The sequence below is a fragment of the Natator depressus genome, chromosome 13, assembly GCF_965152275.1.
Source record: "Natator depressus isolate rNatDep1 chromosome 13, rNatDep2.hap1, whole genome shotgun sequence".
NCBI lineage: Eukaryota > Metazoa > Chordata > Testudines > Cheloniidae > Natator > Natator depressus.
Window position 1 is genome coordinate 28035178 of NC_134246.1, and position 20098 is coordinate 28055275.

The 20098-nt window shown below is 47.9% G+C and overlaps 2 protein-coding genes across 2 annotated transcripts in view; one reads left to right on the top strand and one right to left on the bottom strand.

The window, feature by feature from the left end:
* The window catches only part of NECAB3 (N-terminal EF-hand calcium binding protein 3), a 106268-nt gene that overhangs the window by 60640 nt on the left and 25530 nt on the right, over positions 1-20098 (top strand). The window lies entirely within an intron of this gene.
* ACTL10 (actin like 10) lies at positions 17817-18935 on the bottom strand. Its single transcript, XM_074970187.1, has one exon. The coding sequence runs from the start codon at positions 18933-18935 to the stop codon at positions 17817-17819; it is 1119 nt and encodes a 372-aa protein (XP_074826288.1).

The window sequence follows — 20098 nt, forward strand, 5'->3', positions numbered from 1 at the left end:
ATATCTTTAACAGGCTTCCCTAAGCAGCCAGTTTGCTGGCAGGAACGTTTAGAGAAGCAAGGAATTTTGAGTGAATAGTAGGAAAAAATGCAGAAAGAATTTCAAAGTTGTAAACATAAATCTCCACACTTGAAATCTGACTCTGAGAGTTACCTTGTTCACTTGGGGTAGGGACAACACCATGTGACCTGAGGTCTGAGTCCATTCAAAACTAACCAACACAGCTTGAGTATTGAATATCGAATGGAATGAGGGGCAGATCCAACCCTGATTCCCAGAAAGTATCCAGAGATAGTGACTCTGCTTTGAGAAAATAACAAACTGCTAAGGACAATCCACAAACAGAAGAAGAGGCTAAATTCATTGGATGAATTCCTGGCTACGAGTCACTTGCTTTAGTCCAGTTGCATGTGCTTCCCCTCTTGCTCTATCTTATAAGCTTCCTTTGCATGGTTGGAAGGCAAATCTGTGACTCCTAAGTAGGAGGCCAGGCCCTGCCTGCTTGTGTGTTGTATGGCAGAGTGTCTGCAGCAGAGAGCATTCCATGCTAAATACAGCGGTGAGAAAGCCTCTGTGACTAATGGATGGGAACACTCCCTGGGAATCAGCGGCCCCGTTTTGTATCTTAAGTGTGTAAATTGGCTTGAGTCTGTGCTCAGGGGCTTATTCCATTCACAGCTGCAGGGTGAGATGGAATTCCCAGGGGTCTTTCTTTCCATTTCACATGAAGCGGTTCAGATTCAGCATGCAGCAGATTAATGCATGTGTGTGTGTGTGAGAGAGAGAGAGAGGCAGAGGGGAGAAGTGTGTAAGTGAGTGAGAGATGGAGAAGATGTACATGTGTGTTTCCAAGTCGTTATGCTTCATATAAGGTTTCTTCCATTGCACAAAAGTGTAGGAGCTAGGGGAGCAGGGCCACTGGCCAGCTCCGCCAGCCAAGGAGGGTTGGTGTTGCCAGTGTTTGTCCCCCTCAAAAATCGGGCTCCAGGGACATTGAGTTTAATGCCCAAAATGGAGTCATCCAGATTTAGGGCACATTTTGGAAAATCAGGCCTTAAGCAACTTGCCCACTATCACACACTGACAATGCCAGGAACAGAACCCAGGAGTCCTGGCTCCCAGTCGTATGCTTTAACCACCAGACAACTCTCCCTGCCGTTAAGCAAATGGTTAACTTTAAAGTGATTGCTCAGAAATAAAACTATTCAAGGCAGCACACGGCATAGCTGCACAGAATTCCAGACCTCAGCTCCATCTGCCATCCATTGCTCCCTTCAATATCCTTATTAAAAAGGAAGCAAGAGGCAGAAATATGCAAATCCCTGCATTCATAGAAGCCCTGCATACAGGATACGGCTGCGCACGAAAAGATTCTGACACCTGCTACCCACTCACTGGCATAAACAAGGCAATCGGAATCAGAAGAACATGCGAACAGCGGGCAATTACACCGTGGGGCTGTCACCGCAGCCATTTGCTTCAGCTCTAGGGGGAGAGAGAATCATTCACAATAGGTGTCAGTCAGACAGTCCTGAGTTTGTTTCCGTTGGGGTGGAAGGGAGGATGGCTCAATGGGTAGCACCACACGCTCCCCTTCTGCACTAGCCGGGACAGAGAGACAAGGCAAGTCATGGAAAAGGAGAAGAGGCTGATGAAAGTGAAGGAGGAGGACTGAGACCCACTTGTTCCTGTTGCCCTCCTATGGTGAAAAAGTACTACACCATAAAGGGACCGGGCACATTCCTTCCTGCTCCCAGCAGGCGATCAGCTTGTGCCATGAGGACACGGGGTCCTTGTAATTTTTATCCTTGGTGCTGTGACTGCAGACCCATCAATTATAGGTGGCACATGATGCAGCAATGCCTAGAGTAAATGATGCCTAATGCTTCCCATGATAAAACCCCCTTTTCAGTTGCCTATAACTTGGCCAGACTTTAACCATTCAAACTACATTTTCCGTGTTGGGTGTCTGCCTCAGGCTGAATTCTTTTGGAAAGTTTCAGCAAAAATGGTTGGGCAGATCCCAAGAACAAGTTCTGGGGGAAATGAATTAGTTGTTTATCAGGTAAATAGGAAAATAGGGTTCCAATTCCCATAAGTCTCTGGTTATTTAGGTCTCCCACACAGTAAATAAAATTGGCATATTTCAGATGTCACCATCACCTCCAGTCAATATCCGCATTAAAAAGGCAGCAAAAGGCAGAAATATGTCCCATCCTATATGGGTGGGGTTTTTTCCAGGCTAGATTCTGTTCTCAGCATGGTCTGTGCGTAAAGGTTTATTAGATACAGGTACAGGGCAAGATGAAAGTATCTCCAGGCGGTGTTTTTTGTAATGAGTTAATCCTTTGAGTATTCAAGTGTTTCTACAAAGGACAGTGTAATTACCGCCTGCTTCCCAGTGTGGCCCCCACATGATCTATTCATTCATTTAACAGTCACTGGTTTAATTATGCAAAAAGAACAGGAGGACTTGTGGCACCTTAGAGACTAGCCCATTTATTTGAGCATAAGCTTTCGTGAGCTACAGCTCACTTCATTGGATGCATTCCGTGGAAAAGGGTTTAATTATGATAAAGCTCACGGGGATGTTAAAGATGGCTGTATGGGCCTGGTCAGCAGGCACCTTGAGCCACTCGTTTTCTTAAATGGACTTGTTACTTTTCTTTATCGCCTCTTATTCAGCTCTTTCGGTGCTTGAGCAAATTCTCTCCCAGCGCTCTATGCAATCCACTGACATTTCTGTGGATAACAGAAGCAAGAAGGCCAGGCTGAAATGCTAAATGGAAATGTAATGCAGTTCCAAGATCAATGCTAGACGTACAGTATGAGACAATGTTGGAGAGGTTTTTTTCCCCCTAGGGAGTTGGATCAGGGAGTAGCTCAGAGCTAACTCCTGCTTGTTTTACTCATGGTAATTGTCACATTGACTTGAATGGGGCTATATATGTGAGTAAGGAGGGTCAGGTTAGGGTTTACTATCCATAGCAAAAGTAGACAGCAGGGGATGAAGTCTGGTTTCTTATTAATGTGATGTGCCCATAGGCTAAGCCATTAGAATAAATTAGTCAACACATAAATAACCAGCTCTAAAAACATCAGGGATTTTCAAAAGCAGGTAGGTGACTCAGGAGCCTAAGTACCAGTGATTTTCAGTGAGACTTAGGCTCCTAAGTCACTTAGACACTTTTGAAAATTTTCCCTGTTGCCTCTTTCCCGCCTGTGTCTTAATCACATTCCCTCTTCACTCAGGCTGGCATTATCCAAGGGGTCCAGCTCCCATGGAAAGTAATTGGGATTATTACTTATCACAGAGCGCTGGCCAAAGTCCATCAGATTTAAGGCCCCAGAATTGTTTCCATCCAAACCTCCTGTTTTCACTCATCCATAACTTTCGAATTTTTCGATTTCTGGGCTGAAGTTTTCCAGACTTGGTCTCTGTCCCAAGGGAATTTTGGGGGATGCTGGTGGAAGTTAAGCAAAAACAGCCCAAATGTCTTGGAATTAGAGGATAAAGAAGAAAATAGTTTTCATGATATTAAAAAAATGTGTGTTCATCCAGCCCCCCCCCTTTTTTTTGAACAGCCCTAAAGTCAAAATGGCTGGGGATTTTAAGTTCCAATTTGGCAGGGATATAGCCATCCTGCAGGAGCAGTGCAAGGCTTTGTTCTGGAGGGAATTGGGGTTGATTTGCTAGTTACCTGTGATTGAAAATCACCATACAGGGTATGGGCAGTAGATTTCTTTGCTAAGCAATTTAGTGGCAGACCTAAAGAAGGCTGCATTACACTTGTGTGCAGAGCTAACTTATCTGAGCAATACACAGCTTAGTCTCCTGAAGGGCCACTTTCTAACTATTTCAGAGAAACAGAAGTTCTCTTCCTGTTCCCACATTCCCCACCATGATGCTCTTCGCCTACAGGAAGGTGCTTGGAGCCAATAAATGCAAAATTCTCTCCTCCTGTCTTCCAGTGACTTTTATAATTCCTTGCACTATGGGGGGAGTCCTCCTCTCTGGCCCCTGTCCCGGAGCAGCCTGCTGCCTGCACCCCAAACTCATCCCCAGCCCTGCCCCACCCCAGAGCCCACACCCCCAGTCAGAGCTTTCACCCCCCACCGCACCCTCAACCATCTGCCCAAGCCCTGAGCCTCTCCAACACCACAAACCCCTCATCTCCAGCCCCAGCAGAGCCCTCATCCCCCTGCACTCCAACCCTCTGCCCCAGCCCTGAGCCTCTCTAACCCCCCAAGCCCCTCCCAGTCCCAGACAGAGCCCTCACCCCCCACACTCCTACTCTCACCCTGAGTCCCTCCCACACCCAAACCCCTCATTCCCAGCACCAGACAGAGCCCTCACCCCCTACAATCCTACTCTTGTCCTGAGCCCCTCCAATACTCCAAACCCCTCATCTGCAGCCTCACCTCACAGCCCTCACCCCATAGCCCTGCACCCCCTCCCATCCCCAAACTCCCTCCCAGAACCTGCACCCCCTCCCTCCGCACCCCTTCCCACCCCCAAACTCCCTCCCAGAGCCTGCACCCTGCACCCCGATCCCCTGCCCCAGCCTAAGGCCTGCACCCCAGACCTCCTCCCCCACCCAAACTCCCTCCCAGAGCCTTGGGCAGGTGGGGGGTGGAGTTTGGGTGGGGATGGGTTCTGGGCACCACCAAAATTTCTACAAACCTGCCACCCCTGCTAGGGCCCAGGCTGGAGTTCCATTGGCAGGGCAGGCTGGACCTCCCTTTGCCTCCAGGATGGTGGGGGACACTGACTCTCAGAACCTGGAGGTAAAAGAAGGCTGGAAAATGTAGTTCCCCATAGCAGCCATGACAAGGGACAAGCATGGTGGGAAAGAAAAGGACTGTGTAAAAAGCCCCTGGGGATAAAGATGCTGGTCCTCTTTGTAAAGTGTTTTGAGACCGCCAGATTAAAACCTAGACATCTTTTGTTTTATTTACTGCTTTATGTTTCCCTGTTTTCAAATAATTTATGAACACCTTTCCAGGGCCAGATCTAGAAGGAATCAGGCTGGGCCTCTGGGACTCTCCAGAGTTCTGGGCACACACATTCTCTGTTTTTTGGTTGATTCTTGCAATTGTTTCTTTGTACAAATTTTGAAGCTGCTGCCTCTGCCAAGTGTCTGTGACACTGCAGAGACTGGTTGAGTGTTCTGGACAAACCAGGATGAAGCCCAAAGCAGGGGCCATTTTCAGTTTTGTTTACAAATCCCAGAGATTTGTCTTTACTTTTTGTCCTGATCCATCTCAGGGTGGCCTCTGGCAGAGAGCCTGTCTGGCAAGGGTCAGCTTGGCAGCGACTGCACACCACGCATTGGCTCAGAGCAGGCTGGTTTGGAGAGAGCCCCGGGGGTAGGTCAAGTAAGGGGCCATCAGATCTGTACTTCTGCTGGGAACCCCCAGCACCTCCAGGGCATGAGAGGGCTGGGTCTGCCTGCAGGTTGGGGAGGGGGGGTTGTGAATTCAGACACCCCAACTCTCACTTAACTCCCTGCACAAAGGTCTGTTGGCAGGGAGAGGTGAATTTCACCCAGAGAGCGTAGGGCTCCCTAGTAGGCTTGGTGGGGAACTCCACCATGGACCATTGTGTGTAGGACAATGCTGATTCACCAGCTCTGACAGGCAGGGGGACAAGAGAGGGGGAGCCATGCCCCAGAATAGCCCAGTGGCTGATGCATTCCACTGGGTTGTGGCAGACTCAGGATCATATCCCTGCTCTGGAGCAGTGACTTGAACCAGGCTCTCCCACACAGTGCGTGTCCTAACCACTGGGCTGTGGAGTCCATCCCTTAATTATTTATCCCAAGTGGAACAGCTCCAGCAGCAGAGCTGGTGGTCAGGGCACTCACCTGGGATGTGGGGACCAAGGCTCAGGTCCCTGCTCCAAATCAGGCAAGGTGGGGACTTAAATCTCAGACTCGCACATGCCAGATGAGTGCCCTGGCCACTGAGCTACTGGCTGCTCTGGGATGGGCACTCCCTGGTTTTTCCTGAGAAATCTGGAAGGTCTCAGTTTTGTTCTGCATTGGAATAGAAACAAATGTTGAAACTTTGACATTTCCCCCAAAATATAAATCTTGTTTTCTGGCCCCCCTCCTGTCTACCTGCCATGGCAATGCAGAACTGGCGATCAGACCTGTTCACCAGCTGAAAAGCAGGCTAAGAAAGTGAAGTCTTATTATCTAGAGCCTCTGGACTGGGACTCTGGAAAGCTCAGCTATTCCTCCTCCTGCCACTGGCTTTCTGGACAAGTCCCTTTGTGCCTCTGTGCCTCAGTTTCCCCATTTGTAAACTGGGGCTAAAGATGCTGGTCCTCTTCGTAAAGTGCTGTGAGACCACCAGATTAAAACCTAGACATCTTTTGTTTTATTTACTGCTTTCCATTGCCCTGTTTTCAAATAATTTATGAACACCTGTTTCTCCTATGCTTGCTTGTAGCGAATCACTGTAGCGGATGAATAATGGGCCCCTTGGAAAGGCTACATTGGAAGCCAACAAATTTGCATTCTGTACCTTTCCTCCTCAGCGGATCCTAGGGAGGGTCCATGGGTAATTAGTTCCAGACGGCTTTTTCAGTAAACAGAAGAGAGCGTCTGAGTTTGTGCAAATCACGCAAATACAAAAGAATGATGTTGGCAGTGATTTCAGTGCCCAAAGCTTTAGCTAGAGAGAATGAGACTGTGCACAGCTGGAGTCTATTCAGGAATCCCCAGCCCACATTCAGGTCCCCCCCCAAAACCAACGCCCTGATCCCTTTGTAATAGTCTCTTTATTTGGATTTCCTTACAGCTGGGGCAAAAGGAGATTGAAACAGCAGGGGGAGCTCTCGCCACACCAGCCAAGGAGGAGAGGTGGGGGAGTTGGTGGGGAACACTGCGTAGCTATGGTTTCCTCAGAGGATGGAAAGCTGTTCCCTCCCACTTGCTGCCATTCCCCCCCCCCCCCCCGGGCTCATAAAACCATGCCAGAGACCTTGGGGGTTGGATTCATTTGACTGGGCTGTGGACATCCCGATGGCTCAGGTGGCGCATGCAACCTCAGCCTCCATGTAGAGCAACCCCTTTGCATGAGGATAAGTGGTTTGTATCTGTCACTGTGCTGTCTTGCTCTTGGTTTAGCCACCCTGGGTTGAGACACTCTGCCTGATGCTCAGCTGCCTGGTGGCTGGGTGTGTACCTGGGTGTGCAGTTGCGAATCCCTGACCCGGTACTCCAAATAACACCTCACATGCTGGGGGAGCTCAGTCTGAACTGGACTCCAGCCTTTCTGCTTCTGGCCCACCTCCAGCCACGTGGGAAGTTCCTGGCTAGCCCACACTGAGCTCCTGTTACCACCTGAACGGCGTTGTGGTGAGCTGACCTACAGCGGAGACCTGTCCAGGCAGCCAAGGCCGGGGCCCGTTTAGTTGCTTCTCTAGAAGGTGCTTATTCATGGCCTGGCAGGTAAATGAGGAGGTTCGTTTAAAACACAGAAGAAAGTACACCTGCAATAACGTTGCCTCTGCCAAGTGGCTGAGGTGAGAAGCTATATTAACAGCTGCTGTCCCCTCCCTCTCAGGCTGGAGAGGAGAGCGGGCTCTGGCTGACACTTCTGCACATTTGAAGCCATGGGGACACTGGCTCAATTAATGGCTGTGTCCTCTGGGGTTTTTGTCTCCTGACAGAAACGTTTCCCTCTCCATGTAATCCAGGTTACTCAGCGGATTTGGGCGAGCGTTCCCAATGACGCAGTTAAATCATAAACCCCTCTTCTCTTCCGTGAGACACTGTGTTCAAGCTTTGCAACAGGAGTTGCATCTGCTATCTACTCTAGAAATGAATGTTACTGATTATTGCCGCAGAGCTAGGCTTTGTGACAGTCGTATGGCACCCAAAAGTAGGGGATCTTCCTGTCATAAGAGTAATTCAGTGGTATGGGGTTCTCAGCTGGATGACGCTCATGACAGAGGAGCAGCCAGGCCAAATTGGTGTGGGCGGCGTTGCAGCCCCATGCGTGAGTGCTGTTGTATCCTGGCGCTATTGTAAGGTGGGGGCTGGGTCTTGAAGCAAAGATGCTAAGGTGGGGCATGTCGAGCTTTTCAGAATCCACCCTTGTAATAGTACAATTAGCTGCATGTTAGTTAATAATCCCGACTTCTTCTACAGCATTTCTCATCGGTAGATCTCATAGCACTTCGCAGGCTGTCATGTATTTATCCCCACAACACCCCTGTGGGTGCACCTGCACTGCCTCTGGGAGTGAGCCTCCCAGCCCGGGTACACAAGGCACGTTACAAACGGCTGTATAGACGTGGCTTGGGCTCTTGAGCCTGAGGGAGATGCCTGAGAGCCTGAGCTCCAGCGACTACACAGCTCTCTTTAGCAGGCTAGGATGAGCCCCACCTACACAAGTCTGTGGACCCAGGCTGGGAGCCTCACTCCCAGGTGCGGTGTAGACATTCCCACAGGGCCAGGGCAGTGCTGTTAATTCCATTGTGCCTCAGTTCCCCTTCTGTACAGCGAGACTGAGTGTCTTGCTCAAGGTCAGACAGGAAATCTGTGGCAAAGCAGGAAATTGAATCTGGGTCTTCTCAGTTCTAAGCTGACACCCTAACAACTGGGCCCTCCTTCCTCTCCAAAGCTCTTGGGAACAATCAGAGGAGCTAAGCTCAGGACCCCAGTTAGGGGGGCACAGCTGGCTTTATGCCATCCTTGCCATCCCCCAGTCCTAGGGGACGTTGGAGGCCATTTCAGCCCCCAGTACAAGTGAGAGCCACCTTGGGGCTCAAGGTGCTCTAAAATGGTGGGTGAGCCTTGTGCTGTTCACCCTGTATATGGCATTTCACTAAGAGTTTATCTGGCCAAAGATCCCTTCCTTTTCACCTCAGCAAGTAATGGCAGGCACTTCCAGGGAGCACTGGTAACTACAGGGGCTCAGGAAGGCCATCTGTTCATTCCCAGTGAGGAGCAGCTGAAGCAACGGCAGGGAACAAGGTAATCATCCCTAAACCTCCCTGCTGTGAGGTAACCGCAGCTTCTCATCTGCCAGAGCAGAGGAGGGGATGGAAGAGCCAGACCCTTTGGAAAGAAGAATTGTATGCCAGCTGGAAGGTGGCTGTTAGCCCAGTGGAATCCAGATATAGCAAAATGAAACATCATTGATTTTGCAACCTTTATTCACATTGTGGACATTCACTCATTTTAATTTGGGGAATCTGAGGTACAGGAAAGGGGCAGTAACTTGCCCAAGGTCTTGCAACAAGTCAGTGGCAGGGCTGAGGTTAGAACTCTATCCATTGGTCCGCACTGCCTCCTAGTCCTGGCTCCTGGACTCGAGAGACCATTGGTCTGTTGCGACATTCCTGCACAGGCTTGTCTGACATGTGAACTGTTCACAAACATGTGAATGTGTACAAAAGCCTAGGTGTGGGTTCTCCCAAATCTACGGCCCCAATGAGCAGGACTGAACAAGCCCTCAGGCATTAGGCTTGAGTGAGCCTGGATCCTCATTATATACAACACTCGCCCCCTTCCTCCTGCACAGACTCTTGGAAATGCCAGCATTGACAGGGTTAAATTCAAGTTCTTTCTTTCAGGGCTTACAAAATTATGGAGCCCTCAACTTCTCCATGGGTCAGAGTGAGATACAATAGGAATGGGATACATTCAACCTTGACAATATTGTGGGAATCTGTTTTAGGGACACGCACTCTGGAGAGCAAATTCACAACACCCAGCAAGGAGAAAAGTCTGATAGGCTTCTGATATTTTTGGTGATTCATTTCTCCTCCCGTTTGAGTGACCCAGAGTTCACACCGAGCGGGGAGCCTGCGATTTGAGGGGGTTAGCCATTTCGTGATGTTCCTCTCCCTTCCATGTTCTGGTTGAGCAGTGTTTGAACATTGCAGATCTTCTGGCTGTAATTTGATTTGAGCCTGGAAAGTCTGAATGGCCTGGAAATTAGAAGCGACTCAGAAAGGAGCTCAGTGACTCACTGCAGCTAGGATACTAGGGAAAAGGCGAAAGTTGTTGAGTTCACTTATGTTCCTCTCTCTCGTACGCGTGCACTCCAGCTGCCCATGGGACGAGGTCTTCTTCTCCCTGTCCAATGCTACCACAGCAATAGTATATGGACTCAGGTCTGTTACCCTTACTCCGCTTGAGTAGCACTTAGGCTATATCTATGGAGGGCTGGTCTACGCTACAGATGTAGGTCAGCTGAGCTACATTGCTCAGGACTGTGAAAAATTTCACGCTCTGTGCCATGTAATTAAACCGACCCAGACCTAAGCCCTGGGATAGACACCACTAAGTCGACAGAAGAATTCTTCCGTTGATCTAGCTCCCTCCTTTCGTGGAGGTTGATTACCCACAGAGAGGAGAGAACTCCTCCCCCCACTGCTGTACGTGTCTACACTGAAGCACTACAGCATAGATCGGACCCTTTGTTTTCAGGTTTTGTTATTTAATTTTTCCTGAGAATTTTTCGGTGTTTATTACCAGAACAACAAAAACAGATGAAAATCAGGGCAAAAAACTATTAATAATTTTTCTGGGTAAATACCGGGGTTTATTTTGGTGGACGGAAGGATAGTGGGGAAAAGTATTCAGTAGATTAATGCTTTGAGTTCCGTTCATCAGTATGGTTTGCTGCAGAAGTAAAACAGAACTCAAAACACAATGCTGCTTCTGAGTTTAAGAGAACAATATATCTCTAATCTCCAAATAAAATTTTTCATTTGAATAAACAGTTTAGTGTTGTAAACTTAGAACTATTAGCCTATAAATATTTACATTTAATAATTGGGCTACACTATTTGCGGCTCATACACTCAACTTCATCCTTTTTTCCTGTTTTTGTTGTTTTAAAACTTTCGAATACTTCCTTGTGCTCTGAAATGGATCTGATACAGATCTTTGTTTTCTTTCCATTTTAGTATGTCAGATCTTTAACCCGTTATCTGCTAACCACTTGAAATGTGTATGTGGTGGGAGTGAGATGCGCCTGCACTTCAGAGCTTGCGTGTGTGCCTGTTAGTTTATTGTGTGTATCTTCTAGACTAATACATAGCCTTACTTCACCAGGGAGCTTTGCATATACACACAGATTAATGTATTATCATAATAGATATAGATTATGCAAAATATTGTATTTTCCTAATAAAACAAGTTATTTTTTATATTTTTGAATTAGGGCTGTCGATTAATTGCAGTTAACTCAAGCAATTAACGCAAAAAATTTAATTGTGATTAATGGCACTGTTAAGGAACAGAATACCAATTGTAATATATTAAATATTTTTGGATGTTTTTCTACATTTTCAAATATATTGATTTCAATTACAACACAAAATATAAAGTGTACACTACTCTCTTTATATTATTATTTTTTATTGTAAATATTTGCACTGTAAAAAATGATAAATAAAATAAATAGTATTTTTCAATTCACCTCAGACAAGTACTGTAGTGCAATCTCTTTATCATGAAAGTGCAACTTACAAATATAGTTTTTTTTTGTTACATAACTTCACTCAAAAACAAAACAATGTAAAACTTTAGAGCCTACAAGTCCACTAAGTCCTACTTCTTGTTCAGCCAGTCACTAAGACAAACAAGTTTGATTACATTTACGGAGATAATGCTGCCTGCTTCTTATTTACAATGTTACCAGAAAGTGAGAACAGATGTTCACATGGCACTTTTGCCGGCATTGCAAGGTATTTACATGCCAGATATGCTAAACATTCATATGCTCCTTCGTGCTTTGGTCGCTGTTCCAGAGGACATGCTTCCATGCTGATGATGCTCATTAAAAAAAAATGTTTTTTAAATTTGTGACTGAACTCCTTGGGGGAAAATTGTATGTCTCCTGCTCTGTTTTACCCGCATTCTGCCATATATTTCATGTTATAGCCGTTTCAGATGATGACCCAGCACATGTTGTTCGTTTTAAGAACACTTTCACAGCAGATTTGACAAAACGCAAAGACGGTACCAATGTGAGATTTCTAAAGATAGATACAGCACTTGACCCAGGGCTTAAGAATCTGAAGTGCCTTCCAAAATCTGAGAGGGATGAGGTGTGGAGAATGCTTTCAGAAGTCTTAAAAGGGCAACACTCCAATGCAGAAACTACAGAACCCGAACCACCAAAAAAGAAAATCAACCTTCTGCTAGTGGCATCTGACTCAGATGAAGAAAATCAACATGCATCATTCTGCACTGCTTTGGATCATTATCCAGCAGAACCCATCATCAGCATGGACGCATGTCCTCTGGAATGGTGGCTGAAGCACAAAGGGACATATGAATCTTTAGCGCATCTGGCATGTAAATATCTTGCAACGCCGACTACTACAGTGCCATGCGAATACCTGTTGTCACTTTCAGGTGGCATTGTAAACAAGAAGCAGGCAGCATTATCTCCTGCAAATGTAAACAAACTTGTTTGTCTGAGTGATTGGCTGAACAAGAAATAGGACTGACTGGACTTGTACATTCTAAAGTTTTACATTGTTTTATTTTTTAATGCAGTTATTTTTTGTACATACTGCAATTCTACATTTGTAAGTTCAACTTCCATGAGAAAGAGATTGCACTACAGTACTTGTACTAGGTGAATTGAAAAATACTATTTCTTTTTTCACAGTGCAAATATTTGTGATAAAAAATAATTATAAAGTGAGCGCTGTACACTTTGTATTCTGTGTTGTAATTGAAATCAATATATTTGAAAATGTACTTAACATCCAAAAATATTTAAATAAATGGGATTGTTATTGTTTAACAGCGCAATTAATCGCAAAATTAATCACAATTAATTTTTTTAATCGCTTGACAGCCCTAATTTGAATGATACTAAAGTAGGATGAAAATCAGATAAAAATGAATAATACTTTTTTAAAACCCAGGACTTTGTTGGTAAAAATCAGTTTAAACTGAAAGCGAAGGGGCTTAAGCATACATAACATAAGGAAGACCATGGGCTCCGTGTACACCCAGTGCACACTGACAGAAGGAGCTTTTTGGAGGGTGTAGGAACACCAGCTCCCGGAAAGACATTGTCTATGCTGACAGAAGCACTGCTCCGTCAACACAGCTGTGTCTACACTGCGGGGTTTGTCGGCATAGCTGTGTCTGTTGGGGTGTGGTTTATACACACCCGTGTCCAATGTTGCTATGCTGGTGTACGTTTTAAGTGTAGTCCTAGCCTGTCATAAGCAGCCCCATCAAAGTAAGTGCTTCCCAATATGAGTGTTACGGAACTGGCCTTGCAGCTGATAGAGGTTGTGTGGGACAGTCTGCTGGGATACAAAACTGCTACCTGGAGTGTGGAGACTGAGGGGAGACCACTTCCTGCATCCGGGGATTGGTGAAGAGGTGAAGGGGGTGATGGGGAATGGGCAGAGGAATCATCGAGGCAACAAAGGAAATGGAGGAGCTGTGGGGAGAGGGGTGAACCACGAAGGGAGGAGAAGGACAACAAATGGGGCCAGTGAGAGAGTAACCCTATGGGGAGGGATTCAAAGGTTAATGAAAGAATTACACTGATGATGGTGCAGAGACCCCTGTCAAGGAGCAGGCTGGCGAAGGCAGCCATGGGGGAGAATCGTTCAGCTCCTCTAAAGGGATATTGTAGAAAAAGGATTGCACAGATAAATAACTTGGTCTGAAGAAAACCTTCAATGCATTGTGAAAATGTTATTTGAACTGCTCCCTGAAACCGCAGCTCTGTCTGCTCTTCTTGGCATCACAGTGAGGAGCAGAGAGGTGACTGGCCTGATCGTGTTCAGGTGTGTGCCAGCCCAGAATATTGATTTACAGGAGATCAGATGCAGAACGTGGCTAATCACACATGCAAATACTTCTGATTAGCCACAGGAGGATGCCCTTACTTGAATTGCTTGTGGAATTGCAGTCATTTTGCATGCAAATTAGGCACACAACTGGGTCTGTGTTTTTTGTGTATAAAACTGCATCCCTAAATTGTTTCAAAATCAGGCCCGCAATGTGTGGTTTGGAGTTTAAGACCTTCTGCAGAGTGCTGGGAGATGGTGGTCTCGGGATAATGGGGTCAACAGGCAATATTCTAGCCCAGATAATCATGTCCAGGGACAGTGGGAACACCCCTACAAACCCGTCTTCGCACACACAAACAGGCATTTAGTGTTACATAACTTTGACAAGCCATCGCATATCTGTTTACTCATTCACTGTGTTCCATTGCAAATGTTTGGAGGCGTGGGAAGGGGCATGAGAAGTGTGTGACACCATTTGAAATATTGCTCTTCTGATCTTGGCCCGTGTTTTGCCTCCCGGATCATATTACTGTTCATGAAAGAATTGCAAAGGGAAAGACTGCTCGGTATTATCTGAGTTTATTGTGTAGACAGCAATAGAATGCTTGGGCACTGGACATCTCTTCCACAGAAAGAGAGTCAATTCTACCTCCTAGGAGTAAGTCAGTAAATAATAGATTCTGTTTTAGCCACAGTCAGTCATTTGAAATGCTCATTTTCCTTCCTCCTGAGCCCCATCAGTGGTGACAACGCTTCTACAGTGGACTGTAGCCAGAGAGCTCCTCACCAAGGAGCAGGGAGTGCAGCCTGTACCAGAAAGGGACCCCCTCCATTAGGGGGTCCAGGCAACACCCCTCATCCAGTTCAAAAATCATGACCACCAGAAGCAAGACTGAGCCCATGGTCTTCCTTATGTTGTGACGCCTCTGCTTCGCCTTCTCCTTGTCTCCTTTCCTTTCACTCCAGAGGGCTGGTGCTTGTGGCAAGCCTGGATTGTCTGCCACCCGAGGATTTCCCATCCCTGGTGTATGGCCGTCACTGGGGGGGGTGGCACAGTCCAGTGGGGGATGGGAGGTGGTTGTTTGAGCTGGGATGCACAGAGCGGGTCTGGAAAGTAACAAATTTTCCCATTACTTCTCCCTTACTGGTGTGAGGGCTAAGCAGGTGAATAGCCAGGGTCAGTGTATCCCTCAGAGGCCAAGGGAAAGCCCCCGAGGACCTTAGTACATAAATCCAAATGTTGCGTTCTGTTTTCCCCTGCTGTGGCAGCAGAGTATGTAGTGCAGGGGTGGGCAAACTTTTTGGCCCAAGGGCCACATGGGGGTTGCAAAACTGTATGGAGGGCCTGGTAGGGAAGGCTGTGTCTCCCCAAACAGCCTGGCCCCCTCCCCCTATCCGCCCCTCCCACTTCCCGCCCCCTGACTGCCTCCCTCAGAACCCCCAACCCATCCAACCCCCCCCCGCTCCTTGTCGCCTGACCGCCCCCTCCCAAGACCCCCCCAACCCTAAACGCCCCTCCCAGGACCCCAACCCCTCGGTCCCCTGACTGCCCCGACCCCTATCCACACCTCTACCCCCTGACAGGCCCCCCGGGACTCCCACGCCTATCCAACCGCTCCCTGTCCCCTGACCCCCCCCCACGAACCTCCACCCCATCCAACTGCCCCCTGACTGCCCCCCAGGACTCCCTGCCCCTTATCCAACCCCCCCCCCCCCCACTGGCCCAGCCCCCTTACCATGCCGCTTAGAGCAGCATGTGTGGCAGCCGCACTGCCTGGCCAGAGCCAGCCCTGCCACCGCGCTGCCCTGCAGGAGTGCGCAGCCCCGCCGCCCAGAGCACTGCCATGGCGTGGCTGTGGGGGAGGGGGGACAGCAGGGGCGGGGCTGGGGGCGAGCCTCCCCGGCCAGGAGCTCAGGCGCCGGGCAGGATGGTCCCGCGGGCCAGGCGTGGCCCACGGGCCGTAGTTTGCCCACCTCTGATGTAGTGTATGCATGTTGTGTTTGCAGGGTATGAGTTGTGTCTGTGGTAAGTGACTGTTATGTGTGTTTTCCTCTCTTCCTTTTTGTGTTTGGTTAGCCCACTGATCCCTCTTGCTAATGGTTGTAAGCTCCTTGGCACAGGGACTTGTCTGGTTTTTTATCCCTAAAGCACCTTGCAAACTGGCAAATGATGAAACGTAATAACAGTGAATAACCTAATGATGACACCCCAGTAACTTGGGTATGTCCTCAGTGGATACTTACAAATTTCTTCTTCTAAAACAGTGTTTGAATCACACTGCCTCCTTCTCCAGATCTTTCCTCCTACCCTTGCGTTGGCATTCTGATTGTCTTTCTCGAGATATAATTTCTCATGCTGGGGCTTCCTCACGGTAACAGCCACTCTTCCTTGGGAGGGAGGTCAGGGTAATTCTGCTGCCTCCCACCTCTTGGGAGATATGCCTCTGACTAATAGGCCAGTTGTAAAAGCCACCAAACTGCTATTGTGAGGTCATCAAGATGTAGTTTTGCAGTGAGTAATCAGTGACTTCAAGACTTGCCCCTGAGTGTGACTCTGAGACTTGGTCCCTGGATATGAAGAGCTGAAGTGGCCTTAAAGTCTGTAGAGGGGATACTTGTACTGGGAATAAATTTCATTCTGCAGATTCGAATTAAGTTTGAGGCCATCCCTAAACCACTTCTGAGATACACAACCCCATTGCACTGTCCCCGCAGCAAGAAGTATCAGCAAAGAAAACTCTGCTTGTGGATTCAGTGATAATATTCCCCTTTCTCAGAGTATTGCTAGGCAGCAGCCTCTCTAGAGCTAAAGTGGCAAACTGAGGGGCAGCCAAGAATGCTGGCATAACTCCATTAACTTCAGAGGAGCAATGCTTGCAGAGAACTGGGTCTTGAGTTTCCAGAATTAGGCCAATTATGCACCAAGTCCCTAAAATCCAAGACCAAAACTTTCCCAAGCCTCAAAACTGACAGGTTGGGTCTGGGTCCAAGGTAGAATTTTTCTGCTTGATTTGAAGTGAAATGTACAAGGAGTTCCTGAGTTATGGCGTCCTAAAAATAGCAGTATTCAGAATGGAAAAGGTCTCTTAATTTTTGTCACTTTATAGCAAAATGAGAGAGAAAGAGAGAGAGAGAAACTTAGCTAACTAGCCTCCCTGAGCTGAGATCCGATGTCCACCACCATAGTTTATCTGATTTAATGTCAAAACCAGAATTATTAACTTTGTATTAGGAATCTTGCTAATGCAACATGGGGAAAGAATGCTTTCTATATATGCTATCATCTGCACCACTACTCTCCTCCCAACCCTGCTCCATGTGGCTCTCCTGAGTCCTGCTGGAGAAGGTCCAGTCGACAAATGGGGTGTTTCTCTTCCTGACATTCATATGAACAGCTCGATTGGGGATTCCTTCTACAATCTGCAGGATAAAGATCCTTTCTAGTGAAATTCAGGGACTTTAAAAAAAAATAAGGAAATTCTCCAACAAAACTTTAAGGTGAAGTTAAAGTTGCAGCAACACATCAGTGTTGGGTGCTTTGTATCCCTGCAAGGCACAGTCTCAGAGCCTTAGTGTTGTCTATACACAAACTGGAACCAAAATAATTAAATCAGTTTTCATTCATGCCAGCGTCAGTTATTTTGGTGTAAGCCTATACGTGGCGACGCGTGTTTCAGATTAAGAGTGGCCACACACAGACTTCCATTGAAACACTCATAGGTGTGAATTAAAAGCAGTTTAATTACTTTGGTTCCAGTTTGTGTGTAGATAGCCCCAGAAATAGAAACTCAGGAAATCCAGGAGTAAGGTGGTATTTCTCAAACAATGCACTCATATGCACTCAGATCATGACAACCTTACCTCTGCCCCTGGAGAGACGACAGGAAACTGGGATGCCAGATGCATTGCTTTCTTTGTTACAGAGACCTTTGCATTCCTGCCTTGGCTTTAATTGTATAGGCAGAATTATACCATTTTGGGCAGACAGATAGCCAGAACAGTGGTTATTTATTAGAAACTAATTGAACTTCTTGTGCACATATGCTGCCCCGCACTCCTGGTACTCGCCCTTTCTCATCCACATATGCCGGAAGGACTTAAGCGAGGCTGCCATGGAGCCTCCAGCCCAGACTGCCATACTCCTCTTTGGGGCAGCCAGAATTTTAATCTGGTAGCCTTTGCCATATAATAAGGCATCCAGCTCTGAGCACATCCTCTCAGGGAAACCAGGAAACATTGATGAGCCCCCTGATAACACAGTGTTACCGATAATGTCCCCCTTGCACTCGTCCGGCACCTTCTGGAGGCTTTGGAAAGCTAAAAGGTGAATGCCTGGAGAATTTTGGTCTAGCAGTTTTGGCTGGAAGAGTGGCTCTGGGCAGCAGAACCGCTCCTTATCCAGAGTTATCCAGTGCCCATCAGGGGTCTTAAAACACACTGGGAACTGGTGAGCTTTGTCTTGGAGGTCTCCTTCATAGTCCATGGACACGTAGCAGCACTGCTTCTTCAGCTGGGTCACCGTCGTCTTCTGCAAGGCATATAGCAGCTGTGGGTCATTGGAGCTCTTCAGCAGCAGGGTATGCATGTGCTTGGAAAGGAAAAACCCAGCCACGTCCAGGCGATACGTGGCTTCCCTCCAGATCTGCCCAGCGCAGATGGAAGTGACATGGGACACCCCAGCCCCAGCCTCCACAGCCAGGCCAGTGACCCTGCCACAGGAGCAGAGGGAGAGGAGGCCTGTGTTAGCCACGTGCAAGGCTGGAACAGCGAAGGCCTCAAAGAACACCTCGGCCACCTTCTCCCGATTGGTTGTGGGGCAGGAGGGAGAGTCGGTCATGAGCAGCGGGCGCTCCTCAGGGGACAGTCTCAGCCCGCAGAAGAAAAGGTGGCTCCACAGATTTTCCATGGCTTCCCAGTCAGTGATGATGCCATGCCTGAGCGGGTGGGTTTTGGATGCCCTGGCACCCCCTGTCCCACAGCCAGCAGCAGTGAGATGGCATGGGATTTCCCGCATCACAGCTGGGCAGGTGGGAGGCATGGACGTGGTCTTCAGCACAGACTTTGGCTTGTCCTCTCCGGCAAAGCCGGCTCGAGTGAAGCAACTACCATTGTCGATGACAACCGCAACCTTTCCCATAGCGTTATCTGCACCACCAAACTGTCTGAGCTTTATCCACCTCTGACGTCAGGATGGGGAAGACGCACAGTCAGGGATTAGAGGGAAGAAGGGAATTGGAAAGCTTGCCTCATCCTGCAACAGAGCAAACGGATGATCTATAATGCAGTGTCTAGTCACATTACCAGTTAAATACAAACCCATTGTGAATGCGGGATTACAGCTGAGAAACGCAATGATCAAGAGTCAGGACATGCCCACAAGCCGGGGGTTCCTCAGCAGCAGTGACTTGGATGTGCCGTGAAGTTGCCCCCTTCTGGAGTTGGTCTGGTTGGACACTTTTGGCCATCTCATCATGCCTTGTCACGTAAACACAATCATGCTGGTACGTCTGCTCAGCAACTCGTTGCATTGAAACAGGCTCCCGTCACAACAGGACAGTGCTCCAAGAGCCCAAAGGAATGATCCGGAAGAATGGCAATCCAGACTGCTGCTTTGGTGCTCCTAGGCTGAGATTTTTCAAAACTGCCTAGGGGATTTGGATGCCCTACCACATTAACTTTAAATCTTGACTCTAGTGCACTATCTACGGCATGGGCCTGGTTTTCCTACCCCAGACAGGTTGTAGGGCATTTCTGTCTTAGCAGGGCCGCATGTACGTGGCAGCTCCCAGTGTGTGTGTCAATGTGGCTTGATAACCATCTTGCCTTGTGCGGGTACCAAGCAGAATGTGCACCATGCGTGTAGCCATGAGTACGCAGAGCGAGCACGAGGCCAGAGATGCACTGATGCTTGCCCAGGGCTAGATAATCAGGTGCTACAGCCCTCTGAAAGTTATGCCAATGTATTTGCCTAAGAATACATCACAACTCAGAGGTTCTGTGCTATGAACAGAGGGTCTGAGCGATGCTATGTATCACTTCACCCTAAAGACTTAAACAGTGCTTAGACCTTGTGCTGATTCTCCCTGAAACCTGCATTTCCCCCCTCATCAACTGATACCTGCATGCATATTGGTAAGGGCGATCTTTAATAGGTGCTAAAAATGACATCCCGTGTGTGCTCAGTGTGGCATTTTCAACTGTTCTTTCCAAATCAAAACTGTGCAAACCTGGCAAACTCACACGTTCCTCAGTGGAGGCTGTGGATCCGTTAGAGGAAGCAGTGTTCAGGCCTTTATCACT

Bases quoted from the DNA above. Each gene is read 5' to 3' on its own strand.
- ACTL10 (XM_074970187.1), bottom strand. From the start codon at position 18,935: ATGGGAAAGGTTGCGGTTGTCATCGACAATGGTAGTTGCTTCACTCGA.